This window comes from Rhinopithecus roxellana, chromosome 6 (genome assembly GCF_007565055.1).
Source record: "Rhinopithecus roxellana isolate Shanxi Qingling chromosome 6, ASM756505v1, whole genome shotgun sequence".
Lineage (NCBI taxonomy): Eukaryota > Metazoa > Chordata > Mammalia > Primates > Cercopithecidae > Rhinopithecus > Rhinopithecus roxellana.
The window spans coordinates 45,158,662-45,185,496 of NC_044554.1; the positions used below are offsets into that span (position 1 = coordinate 45,158,662).

At 45.8% G+C, this 26,835-nt stretch overlaps 2 protein-coding genes and 1 pseudogene across 3 annotated transcripts in view; 1 reads left to right on the plus strand and 2 right to left on the minus strand.

The window, feature by feature from the left end:
- Positions 1-26,835, minus strand: part of LMTK2 (lemur tyrosine kinase 2) — a 108,068-nt gene that overhangs the window by 69,434 nt on the left and 11,799 nt on the right. For both annotated transcript variants that reach the window (XM_010388501.2, XM_030932363.1), the window contains exon 2: positions 2,803-2,930. In XM_010388501.2, the coding sequence (XP_010386803.2) occupies positions 2,803-2,930 (128 nt within the window). The remainder of the gene's footprint in view (positions 1-2,802; positions 2,931-26,835) is intronic.
- Positions 4,903-5,537, minus strand: LOC104682016 (U6 snRNA-associated Sm-like protein LSm5). Its single transcript, XM_010388488.2, has one exon. It carries the CDS (start codon positions 5,504-5,506, stop codon positions 5,231-5,233), a length of 276 nt encoding a protein of 91 aa, XP_010386790.1. The 5' UTR covers positions 5,507-5,537; the 3' UTR covers positions 4,903-5,230.
- Positions 11,099-12,172, plus strand: LOC104682031 (annotated as a pseudogene).

Genomic DNA, 26,835 nt, shown 5'->3' on the forward strand with positions numbered 1-26,835 from the left:
GACCAGCCTGGGCAACATGGCAAGACCCTGTTTCTACAAATAATAATTTTTAAAAATTAGCCAGGTGTGGTGGCGTGGGAGTACTGGAGTAGTCCTAGCTACTCAGGAGGCTGAGGGAGGATTGCCTGAGCCTGGGAGGTCAAGGCTGGGTGACAGAGCGAGACCCTGTCTCAAAAAATAAATAAATAAATAAAGTTGTGGAAACCTTTTACATGACGTTTGGTGGGAAGCTATCGCAACTCTTCCTGTCACCATTCTGGTGAACTGGTATACCTTGATATCCATGTCAATTTACCATAGACATGGCCAATTATCAAGTCATTCATCAAATCATTTGTTCAGATAATTAACATGTACCACCCCTCTAGGCACTGCAACAGAAGCTGGGAACAGATCAGCGAACAAGACTGTTCTCCACTGAACGGTCTATGAACTTTTATTTTCATTTTTTCTACCACCTCTCCTAGCCCCGCAATCCAATACAAGAAAAAAACTAAAAGTTACAATGGTAGATTTCTCTAACACTTGTGTCTCCATATGCATGTGAGAAGACATTATTCTCATATATGTTCTCCAATGCATTAAAGGACATTATTGCTATTTGTATTGATGGAGTTGGAAGCAAGAAAAATGAGGTACCGTAACTTCAGTCTGGGAGGGTATTTTTGAACAAGAGGAAATCCTTCAATTTTTCTTTTGGACATTTCTAAATAGGGCTCTCTCTGTAAAATGATTTTGTCCATCGTTCCTACCTTAAAATAATGCCATTCAAAATTTGGCAGCAGCATGACGTACCACTAGATATACCAACAGATGATTCTCAAGATTCGGACCAGGTAACGTATAAAAATAAGAAAAATGGCCAGGCACGGTGGCTCACGCCTGTAATCCTAGTACTTTGGGAGGCAGGGGCGGGAGGATCACTTGAGCCCAGGAGTTCAAGACCAGCCTGGGCAACATGGTGAAACCCCGTCTCTACAAAAAATACAAAACTTAGCTAGGCATGATGGCGTGTGCCTGCAGTAACCTCAGCTACTCAGGAGGCTAAGGTGGGACGATTGATTGAGCCTGGGAGGTTGAGGCTGCAGTGAAGTGTGATCCAGCCTGGGTGACAGAGAGAGACCCTGTCTGAAAAAAGAAGAAGAAAAATGAGATAAGCCTGGGTCACTTTTAAAGTTTTGCCGCTGGCTGTCTGGATGAACGTGGGCAAGTCACCTGTGTTACCAGACTGTACCCTCTTGGTCTGTAAAATGACTTCCATGGACCATCAGCTCTAAAACTGCACAGCAACAAATCACAGATGGAAATACTCTTATACAGTCACACAGACTCTAGAGCTGGAGAGTGCTCTAAGACACTGCGGCCCCTGTGCCAGCATTACCGGGGAAGCTCAGTAACAACACAGATTCCTGGCTCTCAAATGAACTCCCGCATTCAATCCTGAGATTCAAAAAGCTTTGCATGATCTAAGGCAAGAACGAGGCATCATGAAATGTGAGATGGAGACTAGATTTTGGTATCAGCAACACTGATCAGGCTTTATCTGTGTCCTGAAATGGCCAGGTTTCTGTGCAAAGTCCCACAGCAAGACTAACAAGCAAGGGACACAAACTGTCCACCTACAACTGTGCCCCTACTACTAGTGCAGTCAGCAGGTGCCACAGCAGTATCTGTAGGGGTTCTAAGGCCTAGGGACTGATTGCTGTGAGTAAAACTCTACAGGTCTGGGGCAAAATCTTCTAAAGGAACTGATCTCCACTAGTGTTTTCCGACCGCCCTCCTGTGTTCTCAGCCCTCTGTGTGTATATGGCCAGTGCTGACCCAAGAAAACAGCGCATCTCTGTTTCTCCTCAGGGCTACCAGAAGCCTCGGGGTAAAGACAGCACACACAAACAGCCATGAAGTTCTAAAGACCAGGGCACCATGTCCAGGGAAAACAAGGCTTTAGCCAGAAGATGACCTTTTTTTTTTTCCCTCAATTTGAACCACTGGCCCTCCAGACTCCTGGGCCAGTCCTGTGCGGTCAACAGGGAGCAATATTAAGGACCATTTTCTCTGCACGCCTGCATTCCTTCCTTCTTTCCCCCCACATATTCCTTTATGACAAGTATTTACACAGGCCGAATGCACTCCAGCAGGCATGCAGTAAGTTCCAGAGGCCTTCCCGGCTGCTTCACTGGTTGATTCCACCGTCTGCTGCTACAACCAGATCTTCTCTATTACCCTCCCTGGCCAGGACTTTACAATCGCAGCCTCCTCCTCCCTGTTAGGGAACTCGAGGTTTCGATGATCTTCCTCTCTCACAAAACACACTGGGGGATCCCTTTGCCTCAGTAATCTCAATGACCACAAATTCACCAGCCTACAGAAGTTTGGGGGTGGAGGGGAACAACCATCTTGCTCTTCCTCATAGGCCTTATGGACAGTAAATTCAATCACCACGCTTCACTCTTCACTCAGCAAAAACCTCAACTCACTACAGGCAAGTGCTTACTGTCAATAATGGAGGCACAGCAAACTACAGCTGGTGCACCAAATCCAAACCTCCTATTTGTGTAAATAAAGTTTTCTTGGCACAAAGCCATGACCATTTGTTAACAGTGTCTATCCTGGCAGAGTTGAGTTGCTGTTTTAGAGTCTGTATGGCCCACATATTCACTAAGGTAGAAAATATTTACTATTTGGCCATTAGGGGAAAAAAAAATCTGCTGATCTCTGCTCCCAAAGGACTGTGCTATCCAGTTATTCTATTGAAAAACATACTGGAAGACCATTTTAAATGTTCCTACCCTCTGTGCTCACCTTAAAGTCTATTTCTGGGTCCTTACAGCAGGATACACAGTTTGCAATTAACGCTATTAATATTATTAAACTGCACACACACAGGATCACAAAAGATGAGGAAACTTCTGCAGCAGGTGGTGCCTCCCCTGGAAAGAGAGATAAATAATATTAAAAACATGTACATTCCAAAATCAACTTTAATTAGTGAATTAATAGTTTCCTCTACATACAAATGGGTGCAAGGATTAATGAAATAATGCTCAAGAAAAAACTGATGATCCATCCAGGATAAGAAGCTGTTGTTTATTTGAAATAATTTAGATGTACAGAGGAGTTACAGAGATAATACAGAGAGTTCACATACACCCTGCACCCAGCTTCCACTAATGCTGACATCGTACATTACCACAGTACGCTGATCAAAACTAGGACAGTAACGCTAGTAACGATGTTATGAAGTGAACTTCAGGCTTTATTCAGATTTTACTGTTTTCTCCACTTTAGTCCTTTTTTCTTTTCAGGATTCAATCCAAACTACCAGTGTTGCATTTAATCACCACGTGTCCCTCAGCTCCTCCAGTCTCTGACAGGTTCTCGTCTTTCCTTGCATTTCATAACTCTTGACACTTTTGAAGAGTGCCGGTCAGTTATTTTGTGGAATGTCTCTCAACCGGGGCCACCCAATGTCTTCTCAGGATAAGACCAAGGTAGTTAGAGAATTCCAGTGGGGTGAACTGTCCTGCTTGCACAGCAGGGCACATGACCTCCGCCTGGTGAGGTGACCTTTGATCCCGTGGGCCAGGTGGCTCCCACCAGGCATCACCAAACCACTGCAGGCCTACCTTTCCCTTCTCATACTCTATTCCTTGAGAGCAATGCTGGCCCACAGGGAAGGAACATAAGCTGTACTTCCCGGAGGGAGGAGTGGTAGAGAGTCTGTATACACAGGTTAAAAACCCTCCAGTAATTAGTAATATCAGGGGGAAGAAACTTTGAGGCTATGCAACTGCCTGTTTCTCCTTCAGGTCTTGCACACCAGTTTTCTGCATCTGTCGACACATCTTGCCGACAGCAATTACTATTGTGATGTTTGGAAGGTGATTTTCTATTTCCCTCGTTTCTTCTACATTCGTTATTTAGAATTTTGTTAAGGAAGACTGGTCCCCTCTCCTCCCCTTATTTATTTTATTCAGTCACGTATATACTTATGGACTCATGGATATTTATTCTCCGGGCTGTAATCCAAAGTCATCATCACTTATTTTGTGGCTCCAATGGTTCCAACCTTGTCCACTGGGAGCTCTGTTAAGGAGACTCCGGATCTTTTTGGCACGCCCCATCCTTCCCTTTTTCTCCAATTCTTCCTTACTTCCGGGCACTCCTCATATTTTCCCTACTCTGCTTGAGAACCAGCCATTGCTCCAAGGAGCCCTGGTCATGATAAGCAGGGAGGGAGGCGGTCTGCAGACTACAGCCTGCAGCCTGCTGTTGCGTGGGGGGCCTCCCCGGACTCCCCAGAGAAGAACGATTTCTACATCTTTAAGGGGCTGTTGGAAATAAAAAAAGAATATGCCAAGGATACTGCCTGTGAGCCATAAAGCCTAAAATATTTTACTGCCTGGCCTTTTCCCATCCCTATCTAGAGCATAAAGATTTTTACATCTTATGTTTAGCAAGTTCTTCGTTATCCGGAAAACATCTTATTCAACTAGGGTACTTGTGAAACTTTTCTTTGTCAAACTGTTAAAGTCTCAGCTACTGGAGTTTTACTGAGAAATAAACTTTTCCTTAAAATCCTCATCTACGGCAGGCACAGTAAGCATGCCTGTAATCCCAGCACTTTGGGAGGATCGCTTGAGCCCAGGAGTTCGAGACCAGCCTGGGCAACAAAGTGAGACTCCATCTCTACAAAAAATAAAAATAAAATCGAGCTGGGCGTAGTGACACATGCCTGAAGTCCCAGCTACTCAGGAGCCTGACGTGGGAGGATGGCTTGAGCCTGGAGGAGGAGGCTTCAGTGAGCCATAAGCACATCACTGCACTCCAGTCTGGGTGACAGAGCAAGACCCTGTCTCAAAAAATAAAAATGAAAAAAATAATAAATAAATAAATCCTCATCTATGGCTAATTAAGTGTTCAAATGCACCAAAAGGAAGGCAGAGAGATAAATTAATCAGGCTATTTTTTTCTTTTTCTTTTTTTTCTTTCTTTTTTTTTTTATTACCAAAAACACCTTTATTTTCGTCTCCAAAGAAGAAGCTCTTTTCTTCTTTTTCCAGGATAATTATGATTAACTTACAAAAATGGGTACACATCTTCAAAGCACTTCCCTTTAACGGGAAACTTAGCTTTATGGGATTTAAACATTAGAAGGTGGGGAAAAAAAATTCCATTTTCTTGTCATTAAAAGACAAAACAGAATCTAGCGTAAGTCAAGGAAACTCATTCACACTTCAGGTCCTTCTCCTCCAGGAACCAGCATTGTTATATTATTTCCATTTAGCAAAATCTGATCTAATTTAGTAATCCTTCTTCCTTCTGGTGTGATTTCAAACTCAGTGACATCTTCCAGTACCATATTGACAAAGTCATCAAATCCTAGAAGAGTACCAACGATTTCCTTATCACTCTTCATCACAATGTGAATTCTTGATCCTATACATTTGTCCACAAGCTCTAACGGCAGCAGCTGTGACGGGTTGGTAGTAGCGTTAGCCGCCATAGCTACGCCGGAAGTGCTATTTTTTTCTTAAATGAAGCTAGGGTACTTGAAGAAAAGAAAAACTAACCCAAACTCCTAGGTGAGCAAAACACATTCTTGAATCCAAAATAAGCTTCAGTGAAGATTAGGGAAGTCTAAAATGAACTGTAAACAGAAATCAGTTCTTTTTCAATAACAAAAGGTCCCTTTGGGAAAGCAATGCTGAAACACCATTGTTACAAGCAGGCTCACTCTGTGCTTAAGAATAATACAGTTAACCAAGGGGTGTCGAGAACCTCCAAGTTCTAAATCAACAAAGTCTAAAACAGAGGAAAGCCCATACATTTAACACAGGAGGTAACTAGGTGATTCCTCTTAAAACCAATCTGGAGGAAGTCAGCTTTCACTGAGAACAAGAATTCCCTAACTACAGACACACTTGTGTCCATCTGGAAAACCTAAACTAAGTGAGGAGCTTGAGCCACTGAGAGCCGATTCTTATGAATGAAGACCAAGAGGGACAATTTTCTTCTCTTCCTCCTTGCAGTGAGCTGTTCACTCATCCAGACAAGGGAAGCCTGTGCTTCCCCACTGGAATTTCTTCTTCTTTTTTTCTATTAAGAGATGGAGGTCTCACTATGTTGTCCAGACTGGTCTTGAACTCCTGGGCTCAAGTGTGCCTCCCACCTCAGCCTCCCAAAGTGCTGGGATTACAGGCATGAGCCGTTGCGCCAGACTGCTGGAATTATTCTTGAAGAACTGTGCTTCACTCCCCTGATTCACAAAATAAAAATTAAATGTGACTCCTGAGGATTATATAGCAAAGCACTTTCACAGACATTGTTTTTTATTGATTTTTTAAGATGCATTTGGATGGTTAAGGGAGAAGAAAAAGAAAAAGTAGACGTAGTTTGTCCACTGCATATCTGAAGTTCAGGTGCATCTCACACCTCAGATTAGTTTAACTGGCAGCATTTCTTCTTTTTAGTGGTACAAAAATAAGGGTGTGACTTATCATCAACCTCATCTGACATTTGATAAAATACAGCATTATTTCACTTGGTCATCGCAACACCTCTGAGGTAATACGACCAGCTCCATGTCGCAGATGAAGAAACTGATGTGTCCACGAACCCAGGTGGGACAGTGGCAGGCCAGGCTGAGTTTAGGTGTGCCGGGTGCAAGCTCCTCTCTTTCCTCGAAACCACACTGCTCTGCCTCAACGTGGTTGAGTTTTAACACTTAAAAACAGCCCACTGTCCTTTGAACCCAAGTCTGTCATTAACTAGGGTAGTTTACACTTCTTCAAACTCCGCAAAGCTGATGTGGAGTTACTTTTTCCTCTCTTGCACCCAGAGTTTTTGTTTCTTTCTCTCTTTTTTAAATCATCACAAACTACCCATTTATTATAGAACTAGATAAGGACTGTATGATGCCAGCCCGATTATCTGATTCATGAAAGTGTCCTCTGTGAGTCACTAGATAGGCACGAAGAGTATACCCAGGTTAAGAACAATGCACTATGCCAAGCTTTGCCCTAGCTCTCTGCTATACTTACTTCTGCTAGGGGCTGCAGAGCACCTACTCTCCCTTAGATTTCCTCAGTGTGAACCACACTTACTCAACCTCAGTATCTAACAATCCCATTAAAACTAATGCCTGAGAAACTGACTAGGTAGCTTCAAGTAGACATTTTTAGTTACCCCTTTTTAAAACTTTAAAGTATTTTTATTTTGATGAGTCCAAAAGCACTGTGCTTAAAAAAAAAAAAAAAAATCTAGCAATGAAAAAAAAAAAAAAACTTCCATAAAATGAGGAAATCAAACATAGGCTGGAAGGTGAGACTGGTTTGCAGAAACCACAGAGAGGAAGTAAATTCTAGACTTGCGGAACCACAAATAAAATCCCCATACCACCGTGGTCAAACTAGAAACCAGGCTCTGACACAGTTCCTGACTGCAGCTGTTAGAACCTGATGAAGAAAGACAGTTTTCTTTAACATGCAGCCTACAGCATTGAGAAGTGCATAAATGAGCCAGTCACCTACTAAAGAATATCAAACACAGGCGTCACCATACATTTAGGCAGCTTTTCCCATCACAAATAGAGGGCAAGCACCACTTGAGGTCTGGGGGAATACGTATGCTTCACCCAAGACACTGATTAAAAAATACGCAGCATCTCTACAGCACATTCTGTGAGTTTTCATTTAATAGTTTCCAAAGCATTTTTTTTTTTTTTTTTTTTGAGACGGAGTCTCACTCTGTCACCCAGGCTGGAGTGCAGTGGCCAGATCTCAGCTCACTGCAAGCTCTGCCTCCCGGGTTCACGCCATTCTCCTGCCTCAGCCTCCCGAGTAGCTGGGACTACAGGCGCCCGCCACCTCGCCCGGCTAGTTTTTTGTATTTTTTAGTAGAGACGGGGTTTCACAGTGTTAGCCAGGATGGTCTCGATCTCCTGACCTCGTGATCCGCCCGTCTGGGCCTCCCAAAGTGCTGGGATTACAGGCTTGAGCCACCGCGCCCCGCCCCAAAGCATTTTAATAGCTATCTAGAACTTGATTTAACAAGCAGAAAACTTGAGAAACTCTAAGAGGTAGGTACAAATTATCTGTTTTAGAGACAGGTAATTTGGAGAATGCAATTTCTCAGTAATGACTCAGGGTAAGGCAGGAATACTACTTATTAATTCAACCATTACAACTCCAGCCTAATTGTCTGATTCATGATCTCTAGAACCTCAGATGAAACTAGACCCACATGTAATTAACTAAAGAGTTGTCTGTGAAGCCATTTTTGGATTCAATAAAAAAAAAATTAAAGGCCACAGATAAAAAGAAATGATGATCAATGTCTAGATCTATTAGGGATTACAAAATGCTACATATTCTAATGCTGTCATCCCTTGTTCAGTCACTAGTGTATATGCTTGCTTTTTTTTTTTTTTTTTTTTTTTTTTGAGACGGAGTCTCGCTCTGTCGCCCAGGCTGGAGTGCAGTGGCGCGATCTCGGCTCACTGCAAGCTCCGCCTCCCGGGTTCATGCCATTCTCCTGCCTCAGTCTCCTGAGTAGCTGGGACTACAGGTGCCCGCCACCGCGCCCGGCTAATTTTTTGTATTTTTAGTAGAGACGGGGTTTCACCATGGTCTCGATCTCCTGACCTTGTGATCCGCCCGCCTCGGCCTCCCAAAGTGCTGGGATTACAGGCGTGAGCCACCGCGCCCGGCCGGATATGCTTTCATAAAGAGAAATTTCCTCACACTTACCATTTGGTTACCCAGTGGTTCAAGTTATAAGGAAAAGGCAGACAAGATACTTAAATCTTTCTCTTTCTTTGCCAGTTTTTTAAAAGTGAGTTGGTGGTTGGGCGCAGTGACTCATGCCTGTAATCCCAGAGCTTTGGAAGGCCGAGGTGGGGGGACCATGAGGTCAGGAGATCGAGACCATGCTGAGCAACATGGTGAAACCCATCTCTACTAAAATACAAAAAATCAGCCAGGCGTGGTGGCGCATACTTGTAGTTTCAGCTACTCGGAAGGCTGAGGCAACGGAATCGCTTGAACCCAGGAGGCAGAGGTTGCAGTGAGCCGAGATTGCACCACTGCACTCCAGCCTGGCGACAGAGCAAGACTCTGTCTCAAAAAAATAAAATAAAATAAAAAAGAGTTGTTCACTAGCACTCTCTGGCAGCGACCAGTTCGAAGAGCTGCTATCACTGTTTTGTGATATCTTTATGAGCTAATGAATTTAAAGCACCCACAGGCTTCCATCCGTTGTGGTTGTTCTGATTGACATTCCCATTGTCCTGTCTCTGGCAGGCAGGGCCTCTAAAGGGGTTTGCTCCCAAGCCCTCCCACAAGGTCCCAGCAGGCCTGGGTGGAGTTCTTGCTCCCTGGGATGTTCCAGGCATATCTTGTATAGTTTCTGTTTCAGACCTCCTATCAATCATTTCCCCAAATAGCCTTGGTTTCTTTTCAAGTGAACTGCTAATGTAAAGACCCCAGTTTCAGGAAGCAGAGCTGCTTATTCACTGCCGGTGTCACAACTACCTTAGAAAACAATGTATCACAGTTTTGTAACATTGAACTTTGGCACCCCTGTGGTCTAAGCAGTTGCCCTCTTCGGGTAATAGGGATCAGGAAACTATGGCCACTGGGTAAAATCCTGCCCATAGTTTTTATTTTGGTATGGCCTGAAAGCTAAGAATAATTAAGAATTCATGTTTTTAAATCGTATTTTTAATCCAAAATAATTTTATGACACATGAAATTTATATCAATAGCTGATAACACAGAAAGACATTATGTATCTCCTGATGGAAAAACACATCACCACCTATTAAACAGTACTGCCCAAAACAAGCAAACAAAAACAATATCAAACCTGAATCTAACCAACCACCTAGATCCAAATGTCAATATGTAGGAAACACTGTGAATAGTGAAACATGTTAAATACCACCGCAAGAATGTAATCGGCAAAATACAGGTTGTGAAAAACACTTGGGGAGAAAAGCCTAGGAAACTGTAAAAAAAGAAAGATGAAGAGAGGGAGAGTGGCGAACATTAAAAGACTAAAAAGACCTACCCACCAATTCCAACATATGGATGTTATTTGAATCGTGATTCAATCTATTTTTAAAATTATGACATTTTAGGCTATTGGAAATCTGAACACTAACTGACCATATTAAGAAAATGTAATTCATTTCTCCTTGGAGTGATAATGGTCATGTGCTTGTTTTTAAATGTAGTCCTTATCTTTTGGAGATAGTGACCTACTTAATGATGTCTGGAATTTGCTTCCAAACAGCACCAGGGCGTGGAGGAAGGAGACGGGGGCAGCATGAAGGAAGATGGGCCACAGCTAATTCAGGATGGGTGGAAGCTGTGTGGGAATTCATTACAGTGCCTCTGTCTTGCATGCTTGAAGCTTTCATTTATTAAATGAATTAAAAAGTTTAAATGCAAAAAAAGCAGATATCATAACTTATAATCCATATTCTTGCTTACTTCTGATATGGGCATTAACGTGCTAGGGCTGTCATAACCAAGTATCACAAACTGGGTGACTCAAATAACCAAAATGTATTCTCTCAGTTTTGGAAGCTCCAAGTCCAAGATCAAGGTGGCAGCAGGAAGGGCTCCTTCTGAGGGCTGTGGTGGCAGAGTTTGTTCTAGGCCTCTCCTTGCTTCTGGTAGCTGGCCGCCTTTTCCCTAAGTCTCTTCCCATCATCACCTCTCTACATGTGTCTGTGTCCAAATTTCCCCGTTACATATAAGGACAGCAGTCACACTGGATGAGGCCCACCCTCATGACCGCATTTTCACTTGATCATCCCCATAAAGACCCTCTCTCCAAATAAGGTCACGTTCTGAGGCACTAGGGTTAGGGTTTCCACGTATGAATTTAGGGGGAACACAATCGAACCCATCTCTAGCATAAATGTTTAAATAAAAACAAGGGCGGAGCGTTCTCGGCGCGGAGTGGGCGGGTGCAGGGGGCAAGGGGCAGGTGCAGGGGGCAAGGGGCGCGCTGTGCAGGCCGGGGCCCGGAGCGGGGCCCAGCAGGAGCGGAGTCGGGCCCGGGGAGCCGGGCCGGGCGGGGAGCAGCCATGGCGCCACGGAGGATCGGGGCCGTGCCGCTGCGGGTGGCCTTGGCGCCCAGTAGCCGGGTGGGGCCGGAGCGCAGGCAGCGGCAGAGGCAGCTGCGCCCGCGCCCCGCGCCCGGTCCCAGGCGATGGTGACACATGCGGCGGTGGCACCACCTTCGGACATCACCTCGTGCAGAACGTAAGCCTCGAGGTGCCCTGCGACCACCGGCCCAGCCAGAAGTGCACCTGCTACCGGCCCAACCGCCACGAGACTTGGCTCTTCTCCCGCTTCTCCACTGGCTAGAGCTGCCGGCTGCACGCCGACTGGACCCAGCTCACCAACTGCGTGCCCGGCGTGCTGGACCGCCGCAACTCTGCCGCGCTGCGCACGCCCAGGAAGTTCTACTACATCACCCTACTAGCAGACCCCATGTCCCGTTACCTGAGCGAGTGGCGGCATGTGCAGAGGGGTGCCACGTGGAAGACGTCGTTACACATGTGTGACTTGCGCACGCCCACGCCCGAGGAGCTGCCGCCCTACTACGAGGGCACGGACTGGTTGGGCTGCACGCTGCACAAGTTCACGGACTGCCCATACAACCTGGCCAACAACCGCCAGGTTTGCATGCTGGCCGACCTGAGCCTGGTGAGCTACTACAACCTGTCCTTCATCCCCGAGGGCAAGCAGGCCCAGCTGCTGCTTGAGAGCTTCAAGAAGAACCTGCGGGGCATGGCCTTCTTGGGCCTGACGGAGTTCCAGTGCAAGACACAGTACCTGTTCGATCAGACGTTCAACCTCAAGTTCACCCGGCCTTTCATGCAGTACAACAACACGCGGATGGGCGGAGTGGAGGTGGACAAGGACACCATCCGCTGCATCGAGGAGCTCAACGACCTGGACATGCAGCTGTATGACTAGTCAAGGACCTTTCCCAGCAGCCCTACCAGTACAAGCGGCAGCTGGAGCACAGGGAGCAGCGCCTAAGGAGCCGCGAGGAGCGCCTGCTGCACCAGGCCACCACCTGCTCGCCTGCTGACGAGCAGGCCCGTGTGCCCAACGAGAACTACATGAGCCACATCATTGAGAAGTGGTAGTGGCGGTGGTGGCCACGGGGAGGCCTCTTGGGGAGCGTGAGGGGTAAAACAGGACAGACAACAGGTCCACCCAAGACTGTCACGGGAAGAGCATCCCAAACCTGCTCCAGAGGTAGCCGTCTCCTGGAAAAAAAAAAAGAGCAGGGATGCAGTGGGGCTGGGCGGGGATGGGGGCTTGAGGAATCAACAGCTGCAGCCAGTGGGTCAGAGGAAAGCATGCTCGAAGGATGCCACGGGCGGGGCAGGGCACGGCCTCCAGAGCAGGTGTTGTGCCTACTCTCCTGGCCCCCTTGGATTTATCACGAAAACTGAAGGTTTGCACAAGAGGACAGTGGAAAGTGGACCTGTCAGGCCAGGAGTGTCTCCCTCACCAACTATTCACACAGCACTTGCTCTTAGCTCCTCTCTCCAGGCTACTAGGAGTGAGACCAGCTTCTGGCAACCGCCCCAGCTCCAGGCCATCCCATAGGCCCTCCCCTTCTGGCTGCCCCCCATGCCCCAAGGCCTGGGGACCCCCCAGCTCACCCATCTGTAGCTTCCTCAAGGTCAGGGCCCACCCCATCTGAGGCACAGAAGACTCGAGTCCAGCCCCCAGGAAGCTCACTCCCCTCTCTGGCCCATGGTCCTGCTTCATGCTTGGGGTCAGGAGGCCAAAGCTGATGTTCAGGCCCCACCCACTCCCCACAGTCCTCAGACCAAGGAGGGGTTTGGGGAGTAGGCCCAAGCTGCATTGCCGGCCTTCCATGGACCGACTGGGAGCCCAGGAGTGGGGAGGCTTTGTGGCCAGGGATGCTGCCACTTGTGGCTGAGTCCCTGGCTGGCCTTTGGAGGTGACCACTCAGGCAGACCTGGATCAGACTGGAAGGGCTGGGGACCGAGCGCTCCCCTGCCTCTGTTCTCCTTTATGACCCATTGGGATTTGCTAGCAGGCTGCCCCAGCCCCATCACCAAGACACATACTCAAGAGCTCAAATACCACTGCTGCCACCAGCGTGTGGATTAAGTTCGTCAGGCTTCCATCGGCTGGAGCGTGGGACCATAGCTCTTGTCCAGGAGACATACCCTCGGACCACAGTGGCTCTGGATGGCCAGGAACAGGGACTCGAGCTTTCAGATTCTCAACTGGCCTTGACAGAACAGCTGTAGGTGGCCTCCCTGACACCAGATACTCAGCCCTCTCCACCCTGGCTCTCCTTGCATTTCCCCATGCTGCCCACCCCCTGGCAAAAGGCTGGCCATGCTCTCTGTTCCCAGCAGCCTTGCAGGTTTTCCCACTGGCTGCAATGGCCCTACTAAAAGCCATGTTGCATATCCGTTGTAAGCACGTGCCCTGTGCCCAGTCCCCATCCCTTATGCCTAGGAGGCCAGGCTGGTGTCTCTACGAGGGCCCCCACAGGCGTCCTAGGTCCCCCAGAGAGCAGACTGGTGTGCTCAGGCTGCAGGCTGACTCAGAGGCAGGGCAGTGGGCTCTCCAGGTCACCTGGCTGGGGTTGGCGGGGGTCCTCTCTCTTGCCCCAGCTTTCACTCAGCCACCGCAGCTGCCCCACCGTGGGGTGGAGATGTGGGTCACCACGGGCTTCGGAGCAAGTGTCTTCTGCAGCACAGGAAGGCGAAGGTGTGGTCAGATGAGGTTGCTACCCCTCGAGGTCTGGCATAAAGGCCCCACCCTCAGGTCTCCTACACTAGCCCCATTTTACTTTGGGGTCCAAGGACAGGGCGGTCAACTGGGCAGGGTGGGCAGCGTGCCAGCGCAGCACAGTGCCACCTCCCTGGGTGGATGCATCACACTAAGGAAGCGAGTGCCAAGGGGATGTAGTTGTGTGGTTCTTTCAAAGGGAGGTCAGGGTCAATGGGAATCTGCTGGGACACTCAACACTAGGGTGGTGCACTCCTGGGAGGAGGAGGAACATGTTCAGGGGAGTGCGGGGTCTTGCACAAGCCACGTGGTACATCTTGGCCTCCCGGCAGGAGGTGGACACCCAGCCAGAGGCCCTGGCTCAAGGTGGCCTCACCTGGCCATGGGCTTCCTGGGTACACAGGCCCAAGCGCAGCTTGTTTTGTACTTATTGGAGTATGTGTTAACTTATGCCCTGCATCCCAACTCACACGGAAGCATGGGTCTCGTCTCAGTCTCTCTGGCTGCATTTGGAAAGCAGTCTCCTCTAGGGCCAGTGCCAGGCTGAGGTGTCCAGAGGCAGCGGGAGCTGGTAGTGCCCTCAGCCCCCGAGTGTCCAGCCTGGCACTTCCCGTTCAGGCCACCTGCTTTGGGTCAACGGTTCCTTTGTCAGCAGCATCTCCTAAATGGTAAGGACTCTCTCCAACCTGGGCCCTCCCAGGGCTGCGAGGATGGAAGCAGGCAGGCAGTGGAGCTAACAGCTTAGTCACCAGGACCCCCAAAGCTGCAAATGTCCCCTCCTGGAGGGGGAAGCCAGGAACAACAGAACTGCCTACGAAACAAGGCTGTGAACCTTTTGGGAACTGGAACTGTTTAACTTGAACCCAGGATCGTTTAAAGCTTTATTTATTTATAGCTTCTTCTTAAAAAAAAAAGTGTTAAGAAGAAATTTTTTGGTTATTCACACACACAAAAAATAAGTTGATGATGGAAAAGCAAGTCATAATCATCTAATTGTTTTTGTCTAGGTCGAGAATGAATGTTAGCCAATGAAATAAACCCTGACAAGGAAAGAAAATATAAATAATAATAATAAATAAATAAATAAAAACAAGGGAAAACAAAGAAGAGCTAGAGACCAGTAGGTGCACAGCAGCTACTTGCAGAGATGGAAATGGAGTGGCTGGGGGACAAAGTGTGCTACATCCTTTCCTATTTGTTGAATTTTGTATCCCCGGCTTCTCGCCATTTTTAACCTAATGGCAAAACTCCTTAACAAGGCTTCAGCATCCATCGTTGCCTGGCTACTCCTGACCTCCCAGCCCCAACTCCATCACTCCTTCCCCAGCTCTCTACTATGACCTACGATGACCCTCTCTCCATCCTTCCAGATGATCTTCTGCCACTTCATTCTCATATATTCCCCTACCCAGAGATGCTACCATGACACGCACCCCCACCCCCATTCATCCATGCCCATCAGAGCTCAACTCGGAAACCATCCTTGAGGCCCATGGTTGCAGTCCCTGCCTGTGCACTCCCAATTACCCTGCATCTGGAATCTGTCACTCCATGTTGTAAATGCCCATATGCCTTCCCCACTAGGCTGCAAACTGAATGGGGTCATGGGCCAGGCTTATATAATCCACCAATGACTCCCCAGAGCCTGGCCCAGCGCCTAGGATTCAGGTAGAAGTCAGGGGTAAGAAAAAGAGAAAAAAGTGAGAGACAGCGATGAAGGGGCATAAGCAAACGAGTGAAAATAAGCAAGCAAGGGAACAAAACAGGAAAAAAAAATGACAGAAAGAAACCATAACCAACCCACTGGATCACAGAATAAACTTACAAGCTAGGTACAGTGGCTCACACCTGTAATCCCAGTGCTTTGGGAGGCTGAGGTGGGAGGATCACTTGAGCCCAGGAGTTCAAGACCAGCCTGGGCAACATAGTGAGAGGTCATCTCCACAAAAAGTGTGAAAAATTAGCCAGGCGTGGTGGCACACGCCTGTAGTCCCAGCTACTTAAGGAGGCTGAGATGGGTGGCTCACCTGAGCCCAGGAGGTCAAGGCTGAGGTAAGCTACGATCACACCACTGCACTCCAGCCTGGACAACAAAGTGAGACTCTATCTCCAAACAAAACAAAACAAAACTGAATAAACGTATGGGCCAGGTATGGTGGCTCATGCCTATAATCCCAGTGCTTGAGCTCAGAAGTTCAAAATCAGCCTGGGTCTCTACAAAAAAATACAAAAACTTAACTGGGCGTGGTGGCATGAGTCTCCAGTCCCAGCTACTCAAAAGGCTGAGGTGGGAGGATGGATTGAGCCTGGGATGTTAAGGCTGCAGTGGTCGTGATCATGCCACTGCACTACGGCCTGGGTGACAGCCTGGGTGACACAGTGAGACTGTCTCAAAAATAATAATAATAATAATAATAAACTTACATTTTCAGGGTCAAACAAATAAGATAATTAAGAGAAGCATTCTTCAGTAATTTTACACTCTTACTCGGGAATATTTTCCCACTGTTAACAAACACTGTATTAGGGTAGCACGACGCTTATTTCCCAGGTCTCCAAGAACTCACACAAACATGTACCCATTTTGCTTAAGCTGCATAACTAAGGTGTTTTATTAAGAAAGACATTATCTCAAAAAGTGATTTTCCCTCCATTTATGGTCTCCCTCAAAAACAGGTGTTTACCCACACGCACCACGTTCTCGCACAGCCTTGTCTCACTGGAGGCCTTCAGAGCATTCTACTCAGTGCGGGCAAAGCAAGAATCCAAAGGCACTCTCTTCCCCAGGGAGCCCTTGGAGCACAGGACTGAGAAGAAAGCCCCCCACACGGGCAGAGCCACAGCCCTTGGACCTCTAGGCCAATATGTGTTTAGGAACAAAATAGGAATCTTAATTGGTGCCATCTAAGATGTGATTTAAATTTGTTTTAGTCTGAACACTGTGTGTATTAGTTTGCTAGGGCTGCTAAAACAAAATACTACACACTGGGGGCTTCAACAGCAGAACCTGACTTTCTCACAGTCCTAGAGGACTAGGTGTTGGCAGGGCTGGTTTCTCCTGAGGCCTCTCTCCTTGGCCTGTGGACAGTGACCTTCTTCCTGCATTCTCAAAGGGGCTTTCTTCCATGTGCATCCCTGGCGTCTCTGTGTGTGCCTAAATTTCCCCATTCTAGAAGGACACCAGTGAGAATGGACTACAGCCCACCCTCAGGACTCACCTGTTTAAAAGCCCTATCTCCAATACAGTTATAGTTTGAGGCACCTGGAGGGGTACAACTCAGCCCCTAGCACTGTGTCAGTTTACTAACCTTTTCACCTTTTTAATTATTTATTTACTTACTCACTTATTTATTTATTTAGAGATGGAGTCTTGCTCTGTCTCCCAGGCTGGAGTGCAGTGACATGATCTCAGCTCACTGCAAGCTCCACCTCCCAGGTTCAAGCAATTATTCTGCCTCAGCATCCTGAGTAGCTGGTATTACAGGCACCTGCCACCGCACCCAACTAATTTTTGTATTTTTTAGTCGAGACTGGGTTTCGCCATGTTAGCCAGGCTGATCTCAAACTCCTCACCTCAGGTGATCCACCCACCTTGGCCTCCCAAAGTGCTGGGATTACAGGCATGAGCCACCACACCCAGCCTTAATTTCTTATTTTTAAGTGTACAAATAGGTGTATATATGGCATATGTGTGACGCTCTGATACAGGCATATGAAATATACTACTACATCAGGGTATTTGGGGTGTCCGTCACCTCAGGCATGCATCATTTCTTTGTGTTAGGAACACTCCAATTCCACTCCTTTAGTTATTTTAACATATACAATGAATTGGTCAATGTATTAATTGAAGAAAGCCAATCCCACTGGCAGGGGTCCATCCTTGACAGCACAGGCACGGGCATGAGGGCATCCTGCCTTCTAACTGGAAAAGCAAGTGTAAAGCAAGGGCCAGGTCCTTACATATCTTGCCTGTTTTCTGTTTTGCCCAGACCCTCTCACCTCAGGGAATTTGCATAGGAGAATTCTGTGCCTACTTGAAAATGGAAAATGGTGGCTACTTAGACAAAGGATTAGACAAAGAAAACTCATAGAACCGAGGGAAGCTAAGGGCCAGCAACCTTCCAAATGGTCCCAAAATACAGCCCATGTCTAAAACACATCGTGTGGGCCTTTTTCTCTTAGTACATTAGGACCGCTAAGCCTGTCTTCCTCTTCTAACACCCTGACAAGTAGCATTGCGGCCCAGAGACTTAGTAAAATGAATCATCACCACACTACTTGGGGAAAAAAAACTGAACAATTATTGCAGATCACACATTTTTATTTAACGCCTCAAACTTACAAACCCATCTATCATCAAGGTTTCCTGTACACAGAATTTTAAGTCACAAAATGTTTTCCTTGCCATAATATAACAATATATCTATTTATAAGAACATTAAATAACCTAGAATCTCCCTCAGGTATTCTAATACTGGAAAGGAAAAGGGAAATGAAGCATGGCAGTAAATATACTCAGCCACACACAACAGTAAAGAGTGCACTGATGATCCCGTTCATGAAGCAGAGATTCCACAAAGATCCTAAGCCAGAATCTCAACAGCCTAGAAAAACAGATCACTCTGTGTGCTAATCACAGACAGGGAAATGTTCCTCTGTTCAAAAGTGATTTTCAAGGTCAGCCAGCCCAACTGCTCCCTCACATTTGCAGAAAGGTTATATAATTTGAGTGCTAATTAAATACCTGTGAATGAGATCATTTTATACGAAGCTGCTGGTTTCTCTCAGACTATTCCACTAAAATTTGTTACCAAAGAACCATTTCATTCCCATTTTAAAACACTAACTAGGATGGAGACTACTACACAAAAGCTCATCTAAGGCAGCACGGTGTGGCCAAAAGAATGTCGGGCTTGAATGACTTCTGCCAGACGACTGGGCCCCCACACCCCAACAAATGAAGGGCTGGATATTCCGGGAACTGGAACCTTGGTTAAGTTGCTGGCATAGCTGAGCTATGGCGTCATCCACGGTGCTTCCATGTCTTTAACAGCTTTGAATGGTGGTTCCACACTCCAGGAAGCCGATGCAGGAACAGGAAGCATCTAGTCCCAGAAGGTGAGACTCAGAGCCAGATTCCCAGGGCTCCCCCCCAACAACCATCCCTGCAGTGGACCACCACTGTCTAGCGGAAGGATATTCTGTTTTGCCACACAATTTCCCATGTATGTCTGCAGAGATGTGCAGGCAAGTCAATGGCAGTACTGGATTCACAACACTTAGCCAATCCAACTTCTGCACAATACAGCCGAAAGGATGGGAGAGATGCCCTAAATGTCTGCTCCTTACTTCCCATGTAGGGTAGACCCTAAATAGCCTAGAAAAACATGTCTACTTTTTCTTTCAAATCTCTTACAATCCCTCGATGGAGTCTATGTTCTCAGAGCCCTTCTGGCTTCCTAAGCCTAACTTAAGTTCTTGCAAATATAACTGAAACGCAATCTTAGGCAATGTGTCATTCAACAAACATTTACTAAGCATCTTATAAGACAGGTGCCACTATAGGTTCTGAGAATAGAGAACAAAGGACTGGGGAGATTGTTATTTTATATGGAATGACCAGGGAACACATTTCTGATACTATAACTAACTCATGCAAGAAATGACAGTGATTTGGTCCCAGGAGGGTTATAAAAATAGTCATTATTTACATGTTGCTTACAATGTTCCAGGCAGTATTCTAAACTCTTACAATTCCATAACAACTCTTTGAGGTAGGTAGTGTCATTAGCCCCATTCTATGTTATTTTTTACCTTTTTTAGAGACCGAGTCTTGCTCTGTCACCCAGGCTGGAGTCAGTGGTATGATCAAAGGTCACTATAGCTTTGAACTCCTGGGCTCAAGCCATCCTCCCACCTCAGCCTCCTGAGTAGCTGGGACTACAGGTGTGCATCACCATGCCCAGATAATTTTTTAATTTTTTTAAAGACAAGGTCTCACTATATTGCCCAGGTCTCCACCTCTTGGCCTCAAGTGATCCTCCCACCTTGGGCTCCCAAAGTGCCGAGATGACAGGCATGGGCCACTGCCCTTGGCTAATTTTTAAAATTTTTTTGCAGAGATGGAGTCTCACTATGTTGCCCAGGCTTGTCTTGAACTCCTGGCCTCAAGTGATTCTCCCCGCCTTGGCCTCCCAAAGTGCTGGGAGAGAGTCATGAGCCACCGTGCCTGATGAGCCCCATTTTAAAATGAAGAAACGGAGCACTGAAGAGGCAAAGTAACTTCTCCAAGGTCAGACAATACACGGTGAGGCTCAGAGTGCAAGCTCTTCCCACTCCATGGCAGCGCAGGGGACGAAAGCAAGCGAAGAAGCCAGGACTTGCTGGCAGATGTGAGGTGAAGCTGGAGGGAAAAGGGGGATGGAGCATACCTCCAATCCATTTATGAACTCCCTGCTCTGAAACAGGAACAGACTTTCAAGTATCACCTGACATTTGAAAACCCTCTTAAGTAAAAGACAGTGCCCAACCCAAACAGATACAAAGGAACCTGAGGGAAACAGACAATGCAGGGGCTAAAAAATAATAAAAAAATAACAACTATAATATTCTCAGAAGTAACAAGAGACAGTATACTCATGAGAAGAAAGAGGCTATTTAAAAAGTGGGGAGATGAGGCCTCCTGGAAATCAAATGAAATTGAAAAAACTACTTGCACATAGCAGTAGAACACAGACAAAAAGATCAACAGAAGTAGAAGCTCATTCCAAAACATCCAACAATCTGCCGATAGAAGCTTTAGATAAAAAGAACAAAGAGAAGGAAGAGAAGATCATTCTTCCCAAAAAGTATGTGCATATTTACACATACATGTGTATGTGTGTGTGTGTATATATATACACATATATACGAAAATTTTTCAGAACTAAAGCACACAACTTTCAAGATTCAAAGGGCCCACTGTGCATCCATGTTGATAAATGAAATGGATGAAAAGAGACTCATGCCAAGGCACAGCTTTACAACTGGTCAGAATCTAGATACAGAGGAAGTCTTAAAAGCTTCAGACCTCCCAAGAGGCTGGACAGCGGCCGCAGAGACACCACTGCAAGACTGGCATGGGACACAAGGGTTCCAAGACACAACAGCCAAACACATGGAGAGGAGATTTAAGCTCCTGACGAGGCACATGGGATGGATTAATGATGCGTTCATAAAAAACTAACAAAAGTAAAAGAACTGTAATCATCACAAACACTATAGGGTCAGTCATAAATAATGTTTGCAGCCATAAAAATATAATGAATGGTGATTTAATCGAAAAGTTTAAGTGTGTTGAGAAGAAGGGTGAATGCACATGTGTGTGTGAATATATAAATCCTTGCTGTGCATAGTAGAAACTCAGTATCTGATTAAACCAACAAACAGTGCCAAAAGCACATGAGCCCACGATGTGGCTAAAAGAGCTGCAGGGCGTTGCCACTGGGAGCCAGCAGCAAGGATAGGGAGGAATGGGACAGGACAGGAATTCACTATTTTTATGATAAACCCTGAAAAACTATTTAATTTTTAAAAACTATTTACATGCATCATTTGACAAATATAATTTATAAAATAGATCAAGGGGGAAGGAAAAAAAAAAGAGAACCAAGGAGATAAGAAACAACATTTAAGGGAGGGGACAAAGAAACACAGCTGATAGCAAACAGGAAAGAGGATGTTTCGGAGGCCACAGGCAGGCACACTACCATGGAAGGCAGAGGAGAAAAGCATGTTTAAAAGTGTTATGGAGGCCAGGCACAGTGGCTCAGCCTGTAATCCCAGCACTTTGGAAGGCGAAGTGGGAGGATCACTTGAGGTCAGGAGTTCAAGACTAGCCTGAGCAACATAGCCAGACCCCATTGCTACAAAAAAATAAAAAATAAATTAGCCAGGCATGGTGGCATACACCTGTAGTCCTAACTACTAGGGAGGCTGAGGCAGGAGAACTGCCTGAGCCCAGGAGGTTGAGGCTGCAGGGAGCCATGACTGTACCACAACACTCCAGCCTAGGGGACAGAGTGAGATCCAGTTACACACACACACATACACACGTAAAGATATTCACTGAAATGTTATTTATTATATAAGCTGAGAGCAAGGGTCGAGGAGCAGGAGGCAAAGAGGACGTAAGTGAGGGATGCTGCAGCTGCTAGAAAAGGGTGGGATGAGAGGCATGGGTCACAAAGCTTGTTTTAAAGAGCTGAGAGAAAGAGGAGGAGAAAAATGACATTTGTTGAATGTTCCACACACTTTTTAAAATACCTGCCCGTGACTCTTGAAAGGATATACAAAATATCCGCCAATGAGCATTATTCTTGGGATCTACAGCAGTCGGCAGATTCCTAAAACCATCCAGGGTTGGAGGAGGGTGACAACTGGGAAAATGCCTATGGGGTACCATGCTGATTGCCTGGGTGACAAAATTATCTGTACACCAAACCCCCATGACATGCAATTTACCCATGTGACAAACCTGCACATGTACCCCCCGAAACTAAAACAAAAGTTGGAAAGAAAAAAAAAGGAGTCCAGACCTCCACAAAAGCACATAAATCAATGGTGGTGTTTAAAGTATCTTCTATGTTTACAAATGAATGCTTACAAGTTTACATTTCCTAAAAATCAGAAACATTTTTATCACCTTTAATTAAATGGTATAATGTCACCTCATAGATGGAAACTAAATGGTTGTTCTTACAATTTTTTTTTTTTTCCCCGAGACAGGGTCTCGACAGAGTTTGTCTGGCTCTGCCGCCCAGGCTGGAGTGCAGTGGTGCGATCATAGCTCACTGCAGCCTCGATCTCCCCGTCTCAAGCAATCCTCCCACCTCAGCCTCTTGAGTAGCTGTAACCACAGGTGCACACCACTATGCACAGCTAACTAATGTTTTAAAATTTTTTTATAGCGTTGGGGTCTTGCCATGTTGCCCAGGCTGGTCTCAATCTCCTGGCCTCAAACAATCCAGCCGTCTCAGCCTCCCAAAGTGCTGGGATTACAGCCCTGAGCCACCATGCCAGCACAAATTTAAAAACAGTATGGAGGTGATTTTTTTCAGCCTAATTATGGAAGCTAGCACTTTGGTTTCCTAATCTTCTTTTCTTTTTGAGATGGAGTCTGGCTCTGTTGCCAGGCTGGAGTGCAGTGGCACAATCTCGGCTCACTGCAACCTCCACCTCCCGGGTTCAAGCGATTCCCCTGCCTCAGCCTCCCAAGTAGCTAGGACTAAAGGTATGCACCACCATGCCCGGCATTTTTTTTTCTTTTTTTTTTTTTTTGGTATTTTAGTAGAAACAGGGTTTCACCATGTTGGCCAGGATGGTCTCGATCTCCTAACCTCGTGATCCACTCACCTTGGCCTCCCAAGTGCTGGGATTACAGGCGTGAGCCACCATGCCCAGTTTGGTTTCCTAATTTTCAATATGGAATTTTCTTTAGTACTTCAAGAATCAATCTTATGATATGTATTTTAACATTTTACCCCAGTACTTTCAGAAAATAAACAAAAATCAATATCCAGAGAAGGGGCTGGAGTTAGTCTCCGTGTGTGCACCTGTGCATCGCATTACAGAGGTTCTTTAAAGCACGATGTGGTTGACTGGGGTGAACGGGTGGCCTGGACCTTAGGACCCTCACTCTTGAATCAGATCTGCCCCTAACTGGCAGTGGGGGACTGACTTTGCTGATCAACTTCTCTGGGCCTCAGTTCCTTCATCTGTAAAACCGGCATTTCAACTCTAAAATTCTACAGACAAGGATTTATGGTCCCCACATCTTACCGAGTGCCTATACAGTTAATATTAGTGATCAGATCTTTATTAGAGTTGATTTTCTTTTCAACACAGAAAACTAAGTTAGGTGACTGATTCCTGGACTGTACTGCTGTGGCAGGCCTCTGGGACTGTGTTCCCAGGGGTTATTTTGGTAAGTTGGTTATTTTTCAGTGCCTTACCAGCAATCAGTGTCCGGGTGTTGCATTTTACTCACAGTCTGAGGTAAGAGTCAAGCGGGGCTCTGCTCGGTAACCGACAGGCTGGATCCAGGGAAGCAACCGCTGCTGCCTAGATAGGGAACCCTTCTACAGGGGCAAACTGCCAGGTAGGAATGGGGACGGGATATCCTTTCCTCTTGAAAGGGGCACAGGTTTAATTTATTGAGGGTTCTGAGAAGAATCCGCGATGATAAAAATACTCAAAACTTAAATTTAGTGGCTAATCTGAAAGACCACCAATAGATCACAACACTTTAGTTTTGCAGTAAAAAGCTGAAACTACAAAATTTTATAATGACTAGTTAGTTAAAACAGATACTTTAACGTGCAAAACGACTGCAAACTTTTCCTCCTCTATCTTCTAAGTCCAAGATGTCTTGGAGATTTACTTCCTATAATTAAAGATTGCAATTATACCATGCCAAACTCAAGTCCCTTCTTCAGTCTAGCAAAACCGGGGAAAACGAAGTTTGGGGATGGACTGTGAATATGAGCCTGAAGGGGGAAAAAAAGACATGAGCCTTTTAAAATTATAGTAGTTTCACTTTTAAATAGGAGCAGCTCCTCTCTCAAAAATTGCTATCATAGATGTTTGCAACTAAATTCTTTTCTCCCACCCAAGGCATACATGTTGCCAAAAAATAGTCTGTACTAGTACAAGAGCCTATGGTGTTCTTCATCCAACCCGACTGATGATTATAAAATCATTATAATGTAGCAGCTTCAGAGACAGTTTACTTTTTTTTAGCTCATCATAAGAAAATTTTGTACAGATCAATCATCCACGGCAAATATATCAAAATATAACAACAAACAACTTAAAAAAACAAAAAAGTACCTATCAAAAAATATGAAAGAGGCTAAAAATCCTAGGCAATACCTAAATAAGTTAGCTTCGAAAAATAAACTTTTTAAAAGCAAGATGCTAACAACATACTATTCTAGCAAAACAAAACACTCTGCAAGTTACTATATAGATCATGAATCAGGAGTTCTCATATTACAGCGCACACATTTATCACCCCGGGAATTAAGAATGTCGTGGTTTTATACCCGCTCTCGAAATTTCCCTGCAAGTCACCTGCCACCCTGACTCTAGCTGCAGTGAGCTGAGGCCTGGTGGTCCTAGACTGGCACCAAGATTCTCAGCTCATAGTGCCAGCATCTGACTGTCGGACGACCTGCTGTTTTTCCTGATATTTATACAGGATATTCATAAAATGTAAAGAGGCCATTATTCATACAGACATCTAGAGAAAGAGGTGAAGTTTAAAAAACAACAACAACAACAACAAAAAACTTATTTCAAGCTTTCACTGTGTTCTGCCCTGGAGTGCTTGAATTCCTTTGTGGTGATAGCATATGTACCCACAGGAAGACTCTTCAGAACGGTATTTACACGCGGTGCTCAGGATGAGTGAGCTCTTCAGATTTCAGGTGTTGGCATTCATTTTAAAATCTCAAGTTTTTAATTAAATGTAACGTTTTCCTTGTTTCCTTGATTCTCACTAGCTACACAAGTCAACAGAATTCCAGTAAATAACTGATACTATTTTCTATGCAGCATAAGATAGAATATGTGTGTTGTGGCAGTGAGGGGACAAGGGGAGAAATAATCAGAAAACTATTATAAATGCAGAGTTCCAGCCCAGCCTTCAGCATTTTAATTCAGTTAGTTTGGGACCCAGAAATCTCTATTTCTGTTTCTTTTGAGACGGAGTCTCGCTGTCTCACCCAGGCTGGAGTGCAGTGGTGCGATCTCTGCTCACTACAAGCTCCGCCTCCAGGGTTCACGCCATTCTCCTGCCTCAGCCTCTGAGTAGCTGGGACTACAGGCGCCCGCCACCTCGCCTGGCTAATTTTTTGTACTTTTACTAGAGACGGCCTTTCACCGTGTTAGCCAGGATGGTCTCGATCTCCTGACCTCGTGATCCACCTGCCTCGGCCTCCCAAAGTGCTGGGATTACAGGTGTGAGCCACTGCATCCGGCCTCTATTTCTTTTTTTTTTTTTTTTATGAGATAGAGTCTCGCTCTCTCACCCAGGCTGGAGTGCAGTGGCATGATCTTGGCTCACTGCAACCTCCGCCTCCCAGGTTCAAGTGATTGTCTTGCCTCAGCCTTCCAAGTAGCTGGGACTGGGACTACAGGTGTCCGCCACCAGACCAGGCTAATTTTTTGTATTTTTAGTAGAGATGGGGTTTCACCATGTTAGCCAGGATGGTCTCCATCTCCTGACCTCGTGATTCACCCGCCTCGGCCTCCCAAAGTGTTGGGTTTACAGGCGTGAGCCACCGCGCCCGGCCGAAATCTGCATTTCTACAAATACCTAGGTGATCTTCATGCACGCCATCCTGTTTTATAAAAACACCCTTGCTTCTTCCTGAAGCATTTTCAGCTGCACTGATCCGTCGCTGAGATTTACATCAAAACAAGTGCCAGGGCAGAGGGAAGGGTAAAGGTGAAACAAGATGAACCATGAATGAAAATACTGTGGATGCTGGGTGACGGAATATGAGGGTCCACTATACTACTTCACTCTACTTTTCTGTATGTTTGAAATTTTCCATAATAAAACGAATTTAAAAAAAGCAAAGCAAAGCTCAGTAAACAGATCAAAGTAAGTTGATAGCCCCATGCTCTTCAAGAGACTTGCCCAGTAGAAATTTCATCTGAACTTTCACCAATTCAAGGAGTTGCCTACAATCCCTTTCAGCAATTCCAACACTGAAAGACCCCCCAAAATAATCCTCTCTAACTAAATTCTTAAGCCAAAGAAGTTTCGTTCATGTTCTTAGAGATTAAGCTGCTCTTGGGGGAAGTAAACCAAATCTATTTTTCATGTATCTATTACTCTAAAAAGAAAAATAAGATTCTGCCAATATCGTTATAATGCAGTTAGTACCACAAACATGGTATTTAGAATGTTTATGGTAGTATTTAATAGTTTAAGTGACAGAGAGAAAACATGGACAGAGTTCTTTCAGCTCATCTG

Bases quoted from the DNA above. Each gene is read 5' to 3' on its own strand.
- LOC104682016 (XM_010388488.2), bottom strand. From the start codon at position 5,506: ATGGCGGCTAACGCTACTACCAACCCGTCACAGCTGCTGCCGTTAGAG.